Raw genomic sequence first — 20,458 nt, 5'->3', positions numbered from 1 at the left:
CTAAGCTATCCCAAGTATTTATGTATCTATATGGAAAACTATTTCTTCAAATCCTTTAGATACGCTGTCTTTCTTATCTTATTTCCAGGACCTCTACCTCTGTATGTATCCTCACAGCCATCGTTGTTGGCGGCATCTCGTTTTCGAGTAAACCATTCCAGTGATACTTCCTTCTTTAGAGGGACGGTCACAGCATTACCCATAGATCGGGTCATATATGAGCTCTCGTCCGGTAATAGTTGTCGATCACAAGTCCAACACGTGATCCAAGGCAGATGTGAATCACACACTCGTTCGTCATACGCTTCAGAAAACAATACATCTGCAGTGTGAGAATTTTTTTTATTGCTCCATGACAGAAGTTAAACCCAGATATCTCATGCAATAGACCCACGGCTCCTATGTAAGTGGTAATAACCAAGAAATAAGCGTGTTGTTTGGGTATAGCTAGGGTGGGTCAAAGTTAGACGCGTTCGAGGTCTTTTGTGTGATAGCTGAACTATGTCAGTATGTTACTGCAGTCAGCCCTAGTCTTTGTCGGTATAGTCCTCGATGGTAACCTGAATGTAGTAGTGCTGGTATGGTCCTTGCCTCTCTTGGATTGGAGTTTTCTGTAGGGCTAATACCTGGAGGGGTTTGATGGAGTAGCAAGTTTTTGGTGGAGTTTGAAGAGCATGTTTTGTGATCCGAACGCGAATTTGTTGTTGTACGCATGTTGCGTGGTGAAAGTGGTAGGTTGATTTAAAATGGCAATTGCCGAACAAAGGGTCAGAGTAGACACTATATGAGGACGAGTTTTATTAAAAGTACAACGCTTCACATATCTAATATTTTTAAAGTACATGGACGTATACGACCTCTAAGCTGTTTACACATCCCAGAATGGACGAAGAAGGGACACTAGAACAGGGTATTCCACGGGACGCCACTTTCTAACTACAGGAATTAAGTGGATTAAAGGGGATGCAATATTGAACATGTTTCAATTTTGTTCTAGTGTTTGAACTCTTAAATAAATGCTGTTTCTAGACGTTTTCTCCTTATCTTGTCAGTTTCACATGATATCAATTCAGCATGGTCCCAGTTCGTTAGGCGGTCGGTGCTGTCTCGATCCGTGACACAGGCCAGTTAGTCTTTGTGTTTCGCACATCATTGCAATGTTCACGTATGCGTGCTTTTATATCACGAGATGTTTCGCCGATGCAAGACTTGCTACATCCTTTGCATGGAATTTTGTATATACCGGGTTTGTCGTTTTCTTCCTTGTTCTATTTCGCTTTCGTGAATTCTTCGATTGTCTTACTGGTCTGGCGTACTACTTGTTGCTGGGTATTTGCCAATTTATTTTTGCACTGATAATGATCTCGGGGAATCTTAATACGTGAATGTTTCCTGGATGTACAGGAACTCTTTGTCAAGGTTTTTATTACTCCAGATTCTGAATGCTCCAAGAAAGAATCCTATTACTATACCTCTTTTAATTCTCGAGTCATGGTGGGAGTAGGAATCTGACAAGCATCATTTGTGGGTTATCTGTAAACTCTGAATCCCAGCTGGTTACCTGCATGAAGATACGGATATCTAGGAATGGAAGGGAGTCGTCAATTTCTTCCAATGTGATTTGGACCGAAGGTTCTAGTGTTGAGTACTGTCTGAAATTTTTGGATGTTAAATCGCTTGGGTGCGATGTAGACGATATCCTTATAATTGTACCCAAGCGATTCAACATACATGACTTTCAAACATTCAACATAGCAGAACCTTCAATCAAGTATGGTTCTCGAGATCTTTGTAGACTGACCAATTTCCTTCAACTCACAATAGCCCATGCTTGCGACTTGGGATGATGTTCTGAATCTGATGTTGGGAGACCACTTGTAGGTTGAATAACACGTATTGCTCCTTCGGAAACTCCACTGTTGTCTTTTATTCACAAACTTGTTTTGGGTTACTCTTCACTGCCTGTCACTACGAAGTTTATTTTTCATTGATTTATCTATTTTGTCGTTGTTGTGGATACATGTCTCTGATCATCCTTATAATGTCTGGAAATCATCAAATGCCTTGTCTACTGCCACCACTATTTTTCTGTGTGGGGGGTGCTTTCTCGTCCTTCAACACCTGGGTGACGTTTGTAGGAAGTGTTGGTAAAATGGACCTTATCGAATACATGTTGATTAGAGAAGGCAGGCAAGTTAAGTTTCTTTCTGTGATATTTGGATAGCAATGAGATTGTTCTGTAGGGTAATTTTTTTTTCTTCTTTTTTATAATATGGGCTGTCTAGTGGGGAGCTAAAATTTAACAAGTTTAAGCTGGGGAGCTATAATATATTGTTAATATATTGTTAACTCTTGTCTACCATTTGTGAATTTAGCTAAACTGAATGGTGTGCATTCATGTTACCTGCTAATATGTGGCTTGTTAGTCAGTTGAGAGGGAGTTGATGGATGTAGCCCTTTATCTGTATTATTTTGGATCGTAATTATTTCAGTCGAGTTGCCTGTCAGCGTTTCTTTGTTTATTCTTATTCATTTGTCTATTTATTTTGTTGGAATCCACCTTTATGTTGTGATGTCTTCACCCATTTGTGTATTTTAGTGAATTTGGATAGTGTAGATTGTGGCATTATTTTACTGCATGTGTTATGTTGTGTTTATGTAGGATTTGAACTAAATGTTTTATTGTGTATAGTATGTAGGTTGTATTTCCTGAGCATAGATTTTACGTTTATCTTGTATAATGGCTGCAGCTCTAGCTCGGTATATTGGTTTGCGATAAGCGTGGTGCGAGGTGGTTTCACGTGTAAGAATTGTTGCAACTGACATATGTGCCTGAAATTGTCTACAGTCTGTGATTTTGTGTATGAAATAAATTGTTTACGGCCTGGGTTTTTTATACCTTTCCGGCTACAAGGAAGTGTGGGACGACAGGCGCCGGAATACTGAACTCCTCATATGAACAAAGTAGATAGTTTGGTAGAAAATGAGAGAGAATACAGCAAAGTTCTGGGTCCGAACAGGAGACCAGGTGCCGGTTCCTTTGGGCTGCACCTCCTTACGAATGTGGGGACAGGGGCCTTCTCCATCGGTTCTCTCTCAGTTCTTTCCCAGCCAGTGATGCTGCTTCTTGCAGGCACGTCGCGGCAACACCTCGACTATTGTTCACATGAAGGAATTCGACACATACATGAATACTGTTGTGGTCAACTCCAAATTGTATTATAGTCAGCTGTGGTACCTTATCGGTAGAGGAAGTTACGATCAAGCGTCCCAAATACCTCCACCTTCTAGCTGCGGCCAGACTATTCTATTTTTCTCTATGGCACCCACTCAGCAGTGAAGTTCTTATAGCTGTTCTAGATAATATTTCGGCTCACACCCGGCTATTCTTTCTCGGCAGAACCCTCCCCAAACCGAACTCTAACCTACAGCTGCCAAAGACCTGACCTTGTGACTGCACATCCCACAGCTGGATACAGGGAAGACTTACAACCTATCTTATATCATTACAAATGGGTGGGGGATGAGTGCCTACCTTAGAAGAGGGACCTTTAGTATACAGATATATTTTACAATTGACTTACTCTCTGATTCATCAACCGTCACTTTGGTGGATGCAAATCTAATCGATCCTGTAATCATACAATTGTATGTTGCAACACACTTCTTGGATACAGTCCCTGGGGTTGTAACTATCCAACCTCCATCACCGATTGACCTGAGGTATTAATGAAGGTATGAAGTAAAAGAAAAATAAACTTAATAGTTCAACAAAATTTGTATTTAACAAATGTACATATATACACAGATTGCCATACTCCCTAACCGGTCTATGAGCTACGGGAAAGCGGCGGCGGGGGCCCTTTATCACTTAGGTCGGAGAACGAATCCCCCTTCCAGACAGAGGGCTCCGTCAAATGCCCTGGATTTTCTGTCAAGCGTCAGAGGCTGCACTGTCTCCTAGGGCATAGGCCGGTGGTCCTACAGTAGACCCTCATAGCTAAACCTTTGTACATGCATCAGCACCGCGGTCAGCTTCTTCACTATATAAACAAAACTTAGCATGCAGTCGTTTTATTTTTTCTTGAAGTGAATCTACGACTGATCTGCTGGCGTCCTCTTCCTCTTCTTTTCACTTTCGGAGACACATTCAAAGGATACTGTTCCAGCTAAGGACAGAATATTTCACACAACTCTGGACATGGGACTCGGCCCCCTGCATGAAATCACCTGTTCTTAACCTGAAGAAACCTATACATGGTCAATATGGCCCGTCCCCCTGGCCTCCGTTATTATAGGACAGTTTAAGTTTTTCAACCCGTGACGTTGCAACAGGAATAGCCTGCAAGTCTAAGGGGGAAAACACTTGCGACCTGAGAACAGAGACGTTTCCATCATGGACAGTATCGTGGTAGAGCTAGACGAAGGGGTGTGGAGAGGATAGAAAATTAACGTACCCATTTTGGATCTTGCCAGATGACTGTATTCAACTCGTTTAAAGTCACTCGAGCATATTGCTGGTTACTCACATCAATTAACCCTCGCCAGTCGTTTCTATTTTAGCCAAATCAAGTACCTTGCTCAGGGACGACATGTTCCCTTACTACCCTCCATCCCTGATTCCACACCTTACACGCACGTACACCTCATTAACTTGTTGCAATTCTTAAGAGCGATCTGCCTCATTGACCCTGACGGGGTCCAAGTAATCTTAATCTGTTTACTCCTTTAGCCACATACTACTGTTCTCCCTCCCTTTTCCTTATCCTTCTTTGCAAGCCCCACCCCACACATTCATTACGATATCACAGACGGCTCCTGGATTCCCACCCTCCCTCTCCATCACTCACAACCTCTACTAACTGACCGAAGGAGGAGGGGAAGGAGAGAGGGAGAAGGGGGAAGGGGTTGGACCTCTCCCGTCCTACCAGGGTCGTTAGATCGACGGAACCCATTACAACCCAGAAAGCCCCATTTTCACCGCCACTTCTGCCCACGTGGCGGCGGCCATTTGCCGTGCGCGTTCGGCGCCCTTGTCCAGGAGCTTTTCGAGGTGGGTCCTATCCGCAAGTAGTTCCTGAAGAAGACGACGCCGTGGCTCGAGGTGATCTATGACAATATCGGCCAGGTGGAGCTTGTACTGCCCCGTGTCCAGTCCTACACACTCCTGCTGGATTTCCTCGAAACTCTGGCCCGTGATGGCCCTCTGGATGCTCATCAGGTTGGACACGCCCGGTCGAGCCTCCGGGTCGAAGTACACCTCCGAAGTCATGTCGGTCACTGCCTTCTTGAGCTTCTCGCGGACTATGTCGGGAGGGTCCGTCAACTCGATGCGACTTCGCGGGTCCTTCTCGGATTTGGACATCTTTTTGGAGGGCTGACGGAGGCTTTTGAGCCGAGAGGTCGGGTCGTCGAGGATGAGCGACTTCGGCGGTTCGAACGTGTGACCGAACCGGTGGTTGAACGTCTTAGCAATGTCGGCGGCGAGCTGGATATGTTGCAACTGGTCTTTGCCGACAGGGACATGGGTGGCCTTGTACAAGAGGATATCTGCCGCTTGGAGCACGGGGTACACGTAGAGCCCTAGGGGCACCTCCTTCAGCGTGACAGACTTCTCCTTGAACTGTGGCAGGTGGGCAAGCCGCGCCAGCGTGGTATTGCAGCCGAGCACCCAACTAAGCTGAGAATGTTCTGGAACCCTGGACTGTTGAAACACGACGGCCTTGGCCGGGTCGATGCCACACGCCAGCAGACTAGCCGCCATGGACAGCGTCTGCCGGTACAAAGTCTGGGGATCCTGGGGCAGTGTGATAGAATGCAGGTCCACCACGCAGTAGACCACGTTCTCGCCCAGCTCCTGCAGCTCGACCCACTTCCTGATGGCGCCGAAATAGTTACCGAGGTGCAGGACGCCCGTCGGTTGGATACCGGAGAAGATTCTCCTCGTCTTCCCGGACTTCTTGTTTTCCGGTACGCCGCCTCTTGTTGTCGCACTGGAGGACAACCTTAGTTTTCCAATTGTACGTGGTTGTAACACGCCGGTGAACTCATGGTCTACCCAACAGCCGGCGCGGAAGGGAAGACCCAGCCTGCGAACACAACAGGTCACAAACCGTAGCATTATTTCCGTCGGGGAGACGACACTCGAATGGCGAAGGGGTGGGAGGGGCTGAGCCGGCTCACTAAAGCCGAGTATGTGTTACAGGAGTAGACGTCTTTGCGGGAGTACTAATGACGATCGCGCGCCAGCTCGGGAGAAAAAAAAGTTCTTGTGTCCACAACAGAAGTCAAGCGTTTCCAAAGGGATGGGAGAAGGGAGAGGGATGGGAGAAGGGAGAGGGATGGGAGAAGGGAGAGGGATGGGAGAAGGGAGAGGGGTGGGAGAAGGGGTAGAAGCAAAGTGGGAGGGAATGGATCGGTACAGGCCTGACCTACCACCACGCAGTCCCAAGGGGACGAGCGGATACCGGCTCGGACGCGAGCGAACTTGAGGGATGCGTGAACGCAGCAGTCCTAGACGAACGCGTTTGATGTACGAATCATTGATGTTCGATGGATTGGCTCTGAAACGTTATTACAGAGCTCCCATCATCCTCTCCAGGCCTTTGGACGTTTCCTACACGACGGAGAGGGTTCGGCAGCTCTTGACATGTGATGTTCATGGTGACATCATACCCTGAAGCTGTCCTGGTGAAGGTTATGTCCTGCTGGAGGGGTATCCTGATCGTGTCGTGGGGAAGTGGTGGTCCTGGTGGAAATAACGACGCTGCTTTTAGCTTGCCGTATTAATGAAGCCTCCTATCCTACTATCCCTTTCTCCCCTTCCCTCTACCAAAGTCCTCAGCTCTCCTCTCCATGAAAAAACGGTAGAACAAAGTAAAGAACGTTCTTGGGTCATCGTTCCTGATCGACGCTCCTCAATGGCCCTCTTCCGTGTTGTCAGGGTCCCACGAACGAAGTCTTTGCAGCTTTAATCAAGCCCGCCCGCCCTCCCTCTCTCCACAAAACCATCCTCCAACTCTGGTCCTCAATTACCTCACAACCTCCTCCTCCTATCCTCCAACTCTGGTTCTCAATTACCTCAACCTCCTCCTCCTCCTCACCATCATCATCACCACCGGCACCCAGCTCTTGACAAGCAGATCCGTGCTTCGAGTTGACTCCTATCCCCAACCCCCAAACAAGACGTGTCCCCCCCTCTTCCAATACACTGTTAATGTGTAAAAAAAAAAAACGGAAAAAAAAAAAACGATTTTGCCGGGTGAGATTTCCTGCGAAATGTACATTGCTCTGTAAAAACCTCCTCTCACCCCGACTCCGGTAACCGACCCCCCCCGCCACATAAAACTGTATATCACCCAGCTTACATTCTATATTTCTCTCTCTCGAGGGATGATCTCCAAGGAGTAAATTTCACAATCAAAGGGTCCCGCACACCTTGATAAAATAGCCTGGCGGTAGACAGAAGAAGAGGGTAATTACTACTGGTACGGAAGGGATAATCTACAAAGGTTCAATCACTTCGCTGCCTAAAGGTTCCTCACGCAAAGCCAAATAAAAAGAGCATGACGTTAGTCGGAATTAAATGCCATCCGGTACGTAAGGTACCGTAAGGTACCTGAGCTCCCGAGCGAAAGACCTCGCGCTGTTATTCACCTAGTCGAGGGGGTTTTGGGCGTGGGGGAGGGGGGGCAGGGGACAATATGGAGTTTCGATTAAAAACCTTAGCTGTCCCCCATTCGAACATTCTGGTTATATATCAAGAAAATCCATACAGAGCATTGGGGAGGGGGATGGAGGAGATGAAAGGGGGAGGGGGAGATGAAAGGGGGAGGGGGAGGTGAAAGGAGGAGGAGGGGGAGGTGAAAGGAGGAGGAGGGGGAGGTGAAAGGAGGAGGAGGGGGAGGTGAAAGGAGGAGGAGGGGGATGGAGGATGTGGGAGGAGGATGTGAAAGGTGGAGGGGTGGAGGGGTGGAGAGGGGAGATGGAAGAGGGGTGGGGAGAGGGGGGAAGAAGATGCGAGGAGGATGGATGGAGGGGCGGGGAGATGGAAGAGGGGTGGGGAGAGGGGGGAAGAAGATGCGAGGAGGATGGATGGAGGGGCGGGGAGATGGGATGGAGGGGCGGGGAGATGGGATGGAGGGGCGGGGAGATGGGATGGAGGGGCGGGGAGATGGGATGGAGGGGCGGGGAGATGGGATGGAGGGGCGGGGAGATGGGATGGAGGGGCGGGGAGATGGGATGGAGGGGCGGGGAGATGGGATGGAGGGGCGGGGAGATGGGACGGAGGGGCGGGGAGATGGGACGGAGGGGCGGGGAGATGGGACGGAGGGGCGGGGAGATGGGACGGAGGGGCGGGGAGATGGGACGGAGGGGCGGGGAGATGGGACGGAGGGGCGGGGAGATGGGACGGAGGGGCGGGGAGATGGGACGGAGGGGCGGGGAGATGGGACGGAGGGGCGGGGAGATGGGACGGAGGGGCGGGGAGATGGGACGGAGGGGCGGGGAGGGAGACGGAGGGGCGGGGAGGGGGACGGAGGGGCGGGGAGGGGGACGGAGGGGCGGGGAGGGAGACGGAGGGGCGGGGAGGGAGACGGAGGGGCGGGGAGGGAGACGGAGGGGCGGGGAGGGAGACGGAGGGGCGGGGAGGGAGACGGAGGGGCGGGGATGGGGGACGGAGGGGCGGGCAGGGGGATGGAGGGGCGGGATAGTGAAGGAGAGGGATAGTGAAAGAGAGGGATAGTGAAGGAGAGGGATAGTGAAGGAGAGGGATAGTGAAGGAGAGGGATAGTGAAAGGGAGGGATAGTGAAAGGGAGGGATAGTGAAGGGGAGCGATGGAGGGATAGTGAAGGGGAGCGATGGAGGGATAGTGAAGGGGAGGGATGGAGGGATGGGGTGGGGAGGAGAGTGGAGGATGGGGTGGGGTGGGGAGGAGAGTGGAGGATGGGGTGGGGTGGGGAGGAGAGTGGAGGGTGGGGTGGGGAGGAGAGTGGAGGATGGGGTGGGGAGGAGAGTGGAGGATGGGGTGGGGAGGAGAGTGGAGGATGGGGTGGGGAGGAGAGTGGAGGATGGGGTGGGGAGGAGAGTGGAGGATGGGGTGGGGAGGAGAGTGGAGGATGGGGTGGGGAGGAGAGTGGAGGATGGGGTGGGGAGGAGAGTGGAGGATGGGGTGGGGAGGAGAGTGGAGGATGGGGTGGGGAGGAGAGGAGAGTAGAGGAGGGGGTGGGGAGAAGGAATGGAGGGGATAGGAAGGGAGAAGGAATGGAGGGGATAGGAAGGGAGAAGGGATGGAGGGGATAGGAAGGGAGAAGGGATGGAGGGGATAGGAAGGGAGAAGGGATGGATAAGGGAGGAGGGATGGGGAGTGGAGGAAAGGAGGGATGGGGAGTGGAGGAAAGGAGGGATGGGGAGTGGAGGAAAGGAGGGATGGGGAGGGGAGGAAAGGAGGGATGGGGAGGGGAGGAAAGGAGGGATGGGGAGGGGAGGAAAGGAGGGATGGGGAGGGGAGGGAAGGAGGGATGGGGAGGGGAGGGAAGGAGGGATGGGGAGGGGAGGGAAGGAGGGATGGGGAGGGGAGGGAAGGAGGGATGGGGAGGGGAGGGAAGGAGGGATGGGGAGGGGAGGGAAGGAGGGATGGGGAGGGGAGGGAAGGAGGGATGGGGAGGGGAGGGAAGGAGGGATGGGGAGGGGAGGGAAGGAGGGATGGAGAGGGGAGGGATGGAGAGGGGAGGGAAGGAGGGATGGGGAGGGGAGGGAAGGAGGGATGGGGAGGGGAGGGAAGGAAGGATGGGGAGGGAAGGAAGGAAGGAGGGAGGGGAGGGATGGGAGGGGAGGGAAAGAGGAGAGTGGAGGAGGGATGGAGAAGGGAGGTGTGGAGGATGGAAAACGGGAGGGAAGTGTGAGTGGACGGAGAGCGAGTGTGAGTGGACGGAGGGGAGAATACGAATGGAGGGAGGGGGAGTGTGAATGGAGAGAGGGGGAGAGAGGGGGAGTGTGAATGGAGGGAGGGGGAATGTGAATGGAGGGAGGGGGAATGTGAATGGAGGGAGGGGAATGTGAATGGAGGGAGGGGAGTGTGAATGGAGGGAGGGGAGTGTGAATGGAGGGAGGGGAGTGTGAATGGAGGGAGGGGAGTGTGAATGGAGGGAGGGGAGTGTGAATGGAGGGAGGGGAGTGTGAATGGAGGGAGGGGAGTGTGAATGGAGGGAGGGGAATGTGAATGGAGGGAGGAGAGTGTGAATGGAGGGAGGAGAGTGTGAATGGAGGGAGGAGAGTGTGAATGGAGGGAGGAGAGTGTGAATGGAGGGAGGAGAGTGTGAATGGAGGGAGGGGAGTGTGAATGGAGGGAGGGGAGTGTGAATGGAGGGAGGGGAGTGTGAATGGAGGGAGGGGAGTGTGAATGGAGGGAGGGGAGTGTGAATGGAGGGAGGGGGGATGGAGTGGGGAGAGGTATGGAGGAGGGGGAACGGAGAAGGATCGAAGGGGGGAGGGCTAAATCTGCCATACTCACTGTATGTTCAGAAGTACGATCTCGCTTTCTCGCTCTATACAGTAAGTGCTCCATTAGGAATCAATGATCCACCAATTCCACTCCACTCTCCGCCTCCTCTTACCTATTCCAATCACGTGGTGAATGAAACAAATTTTTTTTCCGCTTACCCTGATCAATTCTATTCAGCTTCACAGAAGCTTCTTGGCCCAAAAGGGGAGACTCGTTTTCTAGGGCGACGTCATCAAGGGGGGGGGGGGTTATCTCTCCCTCATTATCGTCAAACGATTCCAATCCATCAAGTGGAAAAAAGGTCGTGTCACTGAGGGGACAGGACTGTCCCGATTACTCCCTAATGCACTTCGTGGAATCTAATCCTATTCTATCTATCGGCAGACCATTTCATTCAGCCGGGAAGAATATTGACATACTACTGTAAAGGGTCAGTTCCATGGTCACCAATTTCAATCAATCACTGTCAATTCGTCTCAAAGCGGTGTGCAATACAGGTTTTGCCCAAGCCAACCCCAGGTAATTTCATTCAGTAGAGGTCCGTCCCCTGGTTCAATAAAATCGACTGAATCCCAGCTCAAAAATCTGTTAACTGTACTAGATACCTTCAAACTCATCCGAAGGCATACTATACATTCTGGCTGCCGCCAGTGCTCCCCTCGATTTATCTGATGTCCCAAAATAGTGACTACATAATATATGTACCCGATACCCCCACCCCACTCCTCCGGGGACCCCTTAACCAAATAAATTTTCCTGGCGGCAGCAACTAAAAAAATACTCAACAGCCCTGCCGCTGAGCTGGAAACGTGCTTTCGGCTGTTCTTCATAGTGTACGTCAGCAATTCATTCAAGACTCCATCTTTACGGTCCATCAACTCGAGGCAAACCACCCAATCAGCCTTTCTATACTCGTCCCAGCTACCGTATTTCCTTCTACCCTCCTCCCTTCCCCACGCGTTTTTTCTCTCCTCTTGTTCTTCCTTCCTCCCTTCTCCCCTCCCTTTCCTTCTTTCCTTATCCTTTTTCTTTCCTCACTTCAGATTTGTGACAAACCACCAACGCCGGCCCACCTGCCCCGCCCCGAACGAAAACCCAAAATCAGTGACACCGTTTACAACACTCTGGTGACAAGAATTTCATTGCTTATTCGAAACCGTAGGGGAAGGAATCCTCTCGGTTCAGTAAAACAGCTTCTCTTCTGCCACGAAAGAATCTAGTCTAGCGGTTCCCAAATTTTTTGGGGGGAGGGGTGTAGAAGGGACGTTCGAAATTTCTATTGGGGGAAGAGGCGCACGCTATGAATGGACACGGCGCAGCACTTTGTCGTGATTCCTACCTTCTCACGAGATTTGCAAATGTTCTCACTGCCATGCAAATTTTTAAATATTCGATTTTCCGCCGATTGACTATCATTCTCCAAATGCGACACTGATGAAAACTTATATCTTCTGGGTGGGGACGAGTTGGGGTGGTGGGCGGTGGTTGATCTGCACCACACACGGGGTCAATTAATCGAAAAAGAAAAGGGGGTGGGGGGCTGGCACACTCACGAATTTAGGGGGAAACAAACAATCCCGGATCTGTATTGGGCGGCGGCGGTACGGGGGCTACAACCAGAATGACGCCGTTGACCAGGCTCATCCCGCCACCCCTCTCCCTCCCATCACTGGAGGTGATAAGAGTTCCTCTGTAGTTCAATCACGATCCCCCGTCAATTGTGTGGGACACTATCAATTACATTCAACTGCCGCCAGATTTTATTATGCAACTGAAAGTCTCGCAATTTCGATGTGGTTTTGACCCATCGACAAAATTCTTCCTATGTGACAATGATAAATAGTAAACCACTGTAATACGCGCCGAGAGGAAATGTGTGTGTGTGGGGGGGGGGGGCACTTAAACGGTGCCTCAATGGATCCAGACCTCGCAAGGCTAATCTCACCGCTCCTCAGCCGAGTACAATGCTCCAACGCCAAATCCAAAATTGATCCAGAAATACGCCGCGGTGCCGATGCAAACCAACATACCACCTTTAGACCTGATCTTAACAAATGACAACAATACCTTAGATCTGAAGCCAAAATTTCCCATTCGCAGTCACTGCCTGCCTCAGCGCCCAGAGGTCGTGCCTTGGGCACCTCGCTGACCAAAGACAAGAACGCTACATGACGTCACACGTATCCATGGTGATGGTGGCGTCAGAAATACGGCTGAACTTGCCACAATGACGTCATCGTTTCTTCCAACGGAGATGATCACGTCATAACCATGCCGTCCCCGTTTCCTTGGAAACAAATCCGCCATGACCTTCCACGGATGCGATGACGCCATCGGAAAGCCATACAACGTTCTTATCTTTCTGAATCCGGGCGACCGCGAGGCACACGGCAACGACTAAATAGGAACATAAGGTCGCAAGCAACCCTAGAAAACCCCTGAACTCACCCTTTCAGCACGACGATGGACATGACAAACTTATTCCTGCAAGCGGCACACATTTCTAGCACCAATGCCCGCTTGCCCGCCCCCTCAATTATTCTTCAGGCTCAAGCCAGACGATTTCATCTAGCTCAGAAGTTTGCCCTAGGGCTAAAATGCTTCGACTATCTCATGAAGGCTTAACGTAGCACTTGAAAATTTTGTTCTGGTTAATGCCAGACAATACATTTGATTCTTCAGCCCGGGTGCCACCCCTCCCTCCCTCCCTCTTTCCCTCTCCTGTGGGGCACCGGAGGGTTAAGGCCAAGGTCGGCTCCGTAGCCTCCTGACCTCTCTATTAATAAATCAGGCCAAGATGGAGTCTTCAACCTCCCAGCTATATAAAATCGCCTCGAGTTCACCAGAATAAAATGTGTGAAGTACGTTGTAAAAATGAAGGTGTTCACGCAGCTTCGAAGGAGAGGGAGCACGATTCAAGGACTGCCTAAATAATAATAATAATATTAATAATAGTAATAATAATAATAATATTAATAATAGTAATAATAATAATAATTATAATCAAAATAAAAGAAATACCACACCGTAAATAAAATGAAGCTTACTGTGTACCAAAAACCAAGGCAGCAAAAATAAGCTATATAGAAAATAACTAATATCAAAATAAATAATTAATTGCACTGAATGGCCAATACTAGGCAGCTCAAAACTCGAGTAGTGCATTAACTTAACATAACTAGGAATTTCAAGACATCTCAAGTTACCATTTCAGATGTGGCAAATACAAAATACTCTGAACGAGTTGTGACTTTTAAATAACCCATGCAGATATTTCTGATGTACAAAATATTCAAATAAACAAGTAAATACAAATAAACAAGAAACAGTTGCACTCGTTTTCACACGAGAGAAACGTAGTTTCCTACGAAAATTAGGCAAATCTAGGGAAGAATTTATGCTAAAAATAACTTAAAATAAAATGTTAGTCCCATCATTACATGCAGAATTAAGAAAGCTCCCAGAGGTGGCGACAGTTCGTGGCCTTCCCCCCACGAACGAGGACCACCATTTGGCACACACACAAAAAGTGGCATACTACGACGACATATCTAGAAAGTGGCAACCACGCGACACTTCACCTACATAAAAGGAATGGCATTAAAACCAAACTCGACGGCGCCCACGACAGTGGCTAAACTTGTAACATTAAACCCTCAATAAGCGACCGACTACCTCACGCTACATCCCGAAGTTACCAAACACCTAATTACAAATACATTTATAGTCTCAAGTGGCCCAACACCTGACGCTACAATATAAAAATGACTTACCCCCCCCATTTTATCTCAAAAGATGAACCAAAGATTTCATGTGTTCGTAAAAGTTGCTCACTGACTTGACAAATCATCCATTTTCCAAACACCACACAAAAGTGGCTGGCACCTGATACAACAACCACATAACGTGAGTTCCCACCTTGCGTCACGACAATGTACAATATATGCAATAGCAGTTTCCCCACATCCGCCCACCAGCGTCATTCTTACACGGACCTCCCACGCCTGGTAACTTCCAGGCCTGTTCTCAAACATGGTTAACCACTACGAATAACTAGTTTAAATGCAATACTATGGCCAACCACCACGAAGCATGGCACGTTTCACTTTTTTCTATTTGGAAAAAACAAAAAAAACAAAAAACACGGGACTATGAACAGCAAACCCACGTAAAACCTTGCTACCATTGGCAAATGCATCTCCAAAGCCGTTGTGTACACAAATGCACCCACAATTACATATATTAACATTCACTGTGCAGGTTTCCCAGGGTAAATAAAATCATCTGGCGGCAGCCACAACAAACATACCATGAAGACCAATGAAGGAGATAGTTACTGTCGATACTGTAGAAGTTAATGGAGTATGACCCGTATGGAGTTATGACCCGTGCGAGATATGGGTATATAAGTTCACAGAGACTGAGCGATGAATACACTACCCGAGTGGAAGTGGAACGAAGTAGTAGTACTCAGAGACATGAATGCGAGAACAAGATAGTGGCAGAAGTAACATGAATGGAGCAAGTGATAAACTCGATAACAACGCAAGCACATCAGGAACCGCGCCTAACGAGGAAAACTATTCTGAAAAAGGGATGGTACCAGATATGAAAACTACCATGGGTACAAAAATTGTTGTGAAGGTGGATACAGATGTATAAGCGACATACTGGGATGGGGAAGGAAGACGTGGGAGAAAAACTGGAGAGAATGATATGAACCTGGACCGAATAACGAGGCAATGTTCATAGGATCTGGAAAATAAAACAATTCATCGAGTGTTTACAAGTAGGGTGTTAAAATGAATTACTAAAGGCAGCGAAGAACTGCGTAGAGGGCGTGCGATATGTGAAGGTTTGTAAAGACCAGAATAATAGTTCAATATCGAGGCGAGGCCGAAACAAAAAAATGCCAGCGCGGTTGTACCACGTATCTATCGATTAAATTAACGAAACTAACGAGCAGTCCCATTCTAGTATCTGTTTTCATGACCTTACACTTACTAACAGGACATTTATCCACAATTCCATTAACCTCTCAACCTCTTCACTAGCCTTGCTCGATAATTTTGTGATACACATACATGCATACATACACACACACAAATATATATATATATATATGGAGTGGTGGAGGGGAGTGGAATGGGTGGGGGTATGTGCCTTTGACTTGTATGCATTTATGTATATGGATTAGTTAGCTCTTCCACTGGTATTCGAACCATTGGTTGTCCGACTAGTTACCACAATGCAATCACGATACCGTTAACACGTTCTGGAATTACCCCATGCTATGTCTAACGATACCGACTTATAAGTAATTATGTTCAGGATCCCATCTATATGATAAAATCCGATCTTTAAACGTGCGAAAGAGTTACCCTGACCATTCCCCAACGTTAATACGCTCGGTACCCTTCATTTTATTCATCGAGTATTTAATTCAGGAGAGCCATCCGATAAACGTGCGAGTTACGAATTTTAGCACATGGCCCCTTCCCCCCCCCCCCCTCCCCCCCCCCCCTCGCCAGTTCAACCACACCCTCTGCCCCCCCCCCGGTACATTTAGGACTTGACCTCTCCCCTGAATAAAAGACTCGATGAAATTAATAATATGTACTGTACCGAGTGAGCTGACGTTTTAGAATGGTCAGGACAAGTTCCAGATCACTTCTTTAACGTCCAGCATAATACAACGGTAGCACTATTGCCTTGTGGTAACCATACACACACACACACACATATTGTATTGTCCAATTCTACACAAACGTTTGGTCAAGAAATAATAAAATAGGTGGTATAGGACTTCGGGTGAAACAATTATTGGGACTACATCAGCAATGTCAAAGCATCTTTTCGTCAATAAATTGTTTACTTTTTAAAATTAATTCATTATAATCATCATCATTCTAAACAAGCCGATGAAATTGGGTTTTCGGGGAACGGGTACCGTTGACTTCGTACGTCGGTCGTATTGTGCGCGCGCGCGCCCGAAAGCGCGCCCCTCTCTATCGACCCAGCATCGCAACCACAGATCCATCATTCATTCTGTCAAACTGGGTGGGTTTGGATAAACTCTCTCCCTATATCCTTGCTGATAAGCCGAGTCGTGTGTCTGGCCGTTCGTTTCCTGTTCGAGAGTAGCGTGCGAGAGCTTTCTTAGTTAGGGTGCGCGTTAGTGAGGGAGGAACGCACCTTCCTTGTCCAATACTATGCACTTTGGCATCCTATTTTGTCTCTGGTATGTAGGTTGCGACTTCACGTCTATTCTCACGCTCCATGCGTTTGAAGCACCTAAACGGATTAACAGTTTATAGTATCATGGCGATGCTTGCTTGATCTTTTTGTGTGCTGTGTCTTATTCTGTGGCGGGAATGTGGGGCTATGCACTAAGGGTTTTGGTGTGGGGATTCAGGGAACTCTACTCTGTGTATTTTGTATCACAAACATATCTAAAATATGTGGGTAGAGCACTCGCACATCACACACACACTATATATTGTATTATTATATTTATATAGTAGATATGAGATATATATATGAGGATGTTTCTCTTTGAGTGTAGTGCTCGATCAGGGGGGCTCATTGGGATCTAGAGAGCGAACAGGGTTCTACAATGATCACTTGGCTCGTGAATTCTATAGTTATGAACATATGAGTGTTGCTCGGGAAGGAAGGCAATACACGCAAAAATTTTTGGTGGTACTTCGGGTGGGTCACTAGCATATTTTGGGTAATTGGCACTTCAAGCCGCGAACTACCTTCAATATTGGGTGTATATTATATATGGTTATATGTCGGATAAGGATTACTGAATGTCTGTAGTGGTGTGCTTGGTGTGTGTTGTGGTGTGATGTGACGTGTGTTGTGTGGTGTGTGTGTGTGTGTGATGAGTGTGTGTGAGGTCATGTATATATAGTGTGTTGTGTGTATTTATAGGTATCTGGGGGGGGTGTGGGTGTTTTATGGGTGGTGTGTGTGTGTCTGTGTAGTGTGTGTGTCTGTATTCTGGGTATGGTGTATGAGTGTGTGTTTCTTGTGGGTATGTGTGTGTCTGACTGTGTGAGTCATTAGTGTCTGTATGATGTCTCTATGTGGTGTAGTGTATATGGTTAGTGTACATTAGATGTCGTATCTAATGGTGTGTGTGTGTATTCTTGGGTGTGCGTGTAGTTATACTGGTGTCGTGTAGATTTGGTGTATATATACATTGTGTGTATGTGGTATGTGTTGTCTGGTGTGTTTAGGTGTTCATATATGGTGTGATGTATATATGTTGAGTATATGTGTATTCATATGGGTGTGTATGTGATTATCTATATCGAGTGTATATACATTATTTTTATGTGTGTATGGTATATTGTACTTTTATGTGGTATGTGTGTGTATTTATATATAGATACTGTTGTACATTTATATGGTGTGTGTATATCTGTGTATATTTATATGTGTGTGTGTTACATTGTGTGTTGGGGTATACATATGGTGATATATAGTGTTATGGTTGTGTGTACAGTGTGGTATATAGATATACATTACATATATGTAGTACTTTAGGTATATTTAGATGTGTATGGTGCTGTGTGTGATATTGGTGAGTGGGTGTTTGTGTGTGCATTATAGGTGATACATTGTATATATACTTTTTTGTGTGTTCACTACATTTGTGTCATACTCTATTATATATATTATTCATTTATATTGTTTTATTAGGTGTAATAGAGATGATATATCTCTCCACTATCATTCTAGACATATGTCCAAAATCGGGGGCATAATGTTTGTTGGCACATGGTGGAAATATTATCACACGAATTAAGTAACCCACTGGTCGGTTAGATTATGGTTACGTCGGTTGTTGTAGGGTTCGTGCGATTATTTCGGGTGGTATTAGTGGGTGTACCCATCTTCTGGAAAGTAGGTCTGTGGATCATATGTTGGGTGCTTTCTGAGCATGGGTCGGGTTGGGCCGAATTGATGTCTGGGGTTGACGTGATGTCGGGGGTAAGTTTGTGGGCCGATTGTGGCGTGGTGCCGTATGACTGCGGTGTGGTATCTTTAGGCGTTTGGGGTACGTTGTGGCGTGAGTGGGTGCAGGCGGGTGTTTTGGTGTGTGTGGTGTGTGTGTGTGGTGTGGTTGTTGTGTAGTGTGGGGTCTGTGGGGTGTGTTGTGTGTGTGTGTGGTATGGTAATGTATGGGTGTGAGTGGTCGTGTGTTGTGGTGTGTGTTCGGGTGTGTGTGGTGTGTGTGTTGGGTGTGGTGTGTCTGGTGGGTTGTTATGGTTTGTGCTGTGTGGGTGTGTCATGTGTGTGTGTGTGTATGTGTATATACTATCTCATATATGTGTGTGTGTGGGTGGTGAGTGTGCGTGTGTATGTGTCAAATGTATACTGTAGGTGTGTTCGTGGTGTTGGACGGGTGTATGGTACTCATATATAGGGGGGTGTGTGTGTGTCGTGCTGTGTGTGGTGTGTATGTATGTGTGTATATATGCTTGTGTGTGTGTGTCGTGTGGTGTATGTATGTGTATATATATATATGTCGTGTGTGTGTGTGTGTGTGATGTATGTGGTAGTATATATATAGTGTGTGTGGTGTGTGTGAGTGTGTATGTATGTGTAAATATATATGTGTGTGGTGTGGTGTATGAATGTGTGTATGGTATATATAGTGTGTGGTATGTGTGTGGTGTGTGCTGTCTATGTGTGGGTGGGATGTGTATCTGTGTGTGATAGCATATGTGTGTGTGTATATCTGGTGTGTGTGTATGTGTGGTGGTATGTAAGTGTTGTGTGTATCTATATCTATGTGTGTGGTGTGTCATATATGTATGTGTGTTTGTATATATGTGTCTGTGTGTTTGTATCTATGTGTATGTGTGTGTGTATGTGTATATATATATGTGTCTGTGTGTGTGTATATATGGTATGGTGGGTGTGTATGGTTGTGCAGTGGTTATGTATATATGTAGGTCTAATATGTGTGTGTTTGTGTATGTGTATGAATGTGTGTGTGTGTGTATGTGTGTAGGTGTGGTGTGTGTCTGTCTCGTGTGTGTATGTGTGTATGTGTGTGTCTATCTGTGTGGGAATGTGTGTAGGTGTGTGTGTTATTGTATGTGTGGGTATGTGTGTGTTGTGTGTATGTGTGTGTGTGTGTAGTGTGTGTTTGTATGAGTAGGTTGTGTGTGTGTATGGTATGTGTGTGTATGATGTGTAGGTGTGATGTGTAATGTACTAGTATGTGTGTGTCTGGTGTAGGTGGTTGTGTGTATATTGGTAGTGTGTAGTATGTAGTGTAGGTGTGTGTGTATGTATGTGTGTGTATGTGTGTAGGTTATATGTGTGTATGTATGGTGGTGTCTGGTATGTAGTGTAGGTGTGTGTATGGTAATGTGGGTGTGTCATGAAGTGTAGGTATGTTGTGTGTTTGTATGTATGTGTGTGTGTATGTGTCGTAGGTGTGTGTGTATGGTGATGTATGTGAGTGTCATGTCTGTATGTCTGTGTATGTGTGTTGTGTATGTATGTGTGTGTATTGTGTCTGTAAGTGTATGGTTGTGTGGTATGTGTGTGTACTATTTGTGTAGGTGTTGTGTATGTATGGTGTGTTGTCTAGTGTGTCAGAGGTGTGTGTGTATGTATGAACGAGTGTGGTGTGTATGTCGTGTGTGTGTGAATGTGTGTATGGTGTGTGTGTGTATGTATGTATGGGTGTGTGTGTGTATGTATAGTGTGTGTGTGTGCTGTATGTATGTGTGTGTGTTGTGTGTATGTGTATGTGTGTGTGTATGTATGTAGTAGTGTGTGTGTATGTAATGGTAACTGTATGTGTGTGTAATGTGTATGTGTGATGATGTGGTTAGTATGTATGTATGTGTGTGCGTATGATGTATGTGCTGTGTGTGTGTATGTATGTCTGTAGTGTGTGTGTGTATGTTGTGTGTGTGTGTGTG

The 20,458-nt window shown here is 47.4% G+C and overlaps 1 protein-coding gene across 1 annotated transcript in view; it reads right to left on the bottom strand.

The window, feature by feature from the left end:
• Positions 1 to 429: 429 nt before the first annotated feature.
• TrpRS-m (Tryptophanyl-tRNA synthetase, mitochondrial) overlaps positions 430 to 20,458 on the bottom strand; it is a 35,240-nt gene continuing 15,211 nt past the window's right edge. Inside the window, exon 2 of the mRNA XM_076177106.1 lies at positions 430 to 6,748. Within this exon, the coding sequence (XP_076033221.1) occupies positions 4,955 to 6,121 (1,167 nt within the window). The 5' untranslated portion in view covers positions 6,122 to 6,748 and the 3' untranslated portion in view covers positions 430 to 4,954. The remainder of the gene's footprint in view (positions 6,749 to 20,458) is intronic.

The sequence above is a fragment of the Oratosquilla oratoria genome, chromosome 40, assembly GCF_046742065.1.
Source record: "Oratosquilla oratoria isolate Oo_2021 chromosome 40, ASM4674206v1, whole genome shotgun sequence".
In the NCBI taxonomy this organism is placed as follows: Eukaryota; Metazoa; Arthropoda; class Malacostraca; order Stomatopoda; family Squillidae; genus Oratosquilla; species Oratosquilla oratoria.
The sequence above is the reverse complement of the archived record's forward strand: the minus strand, read 5'-3'. Positions and strand labels throughout refer to the sequence as shown.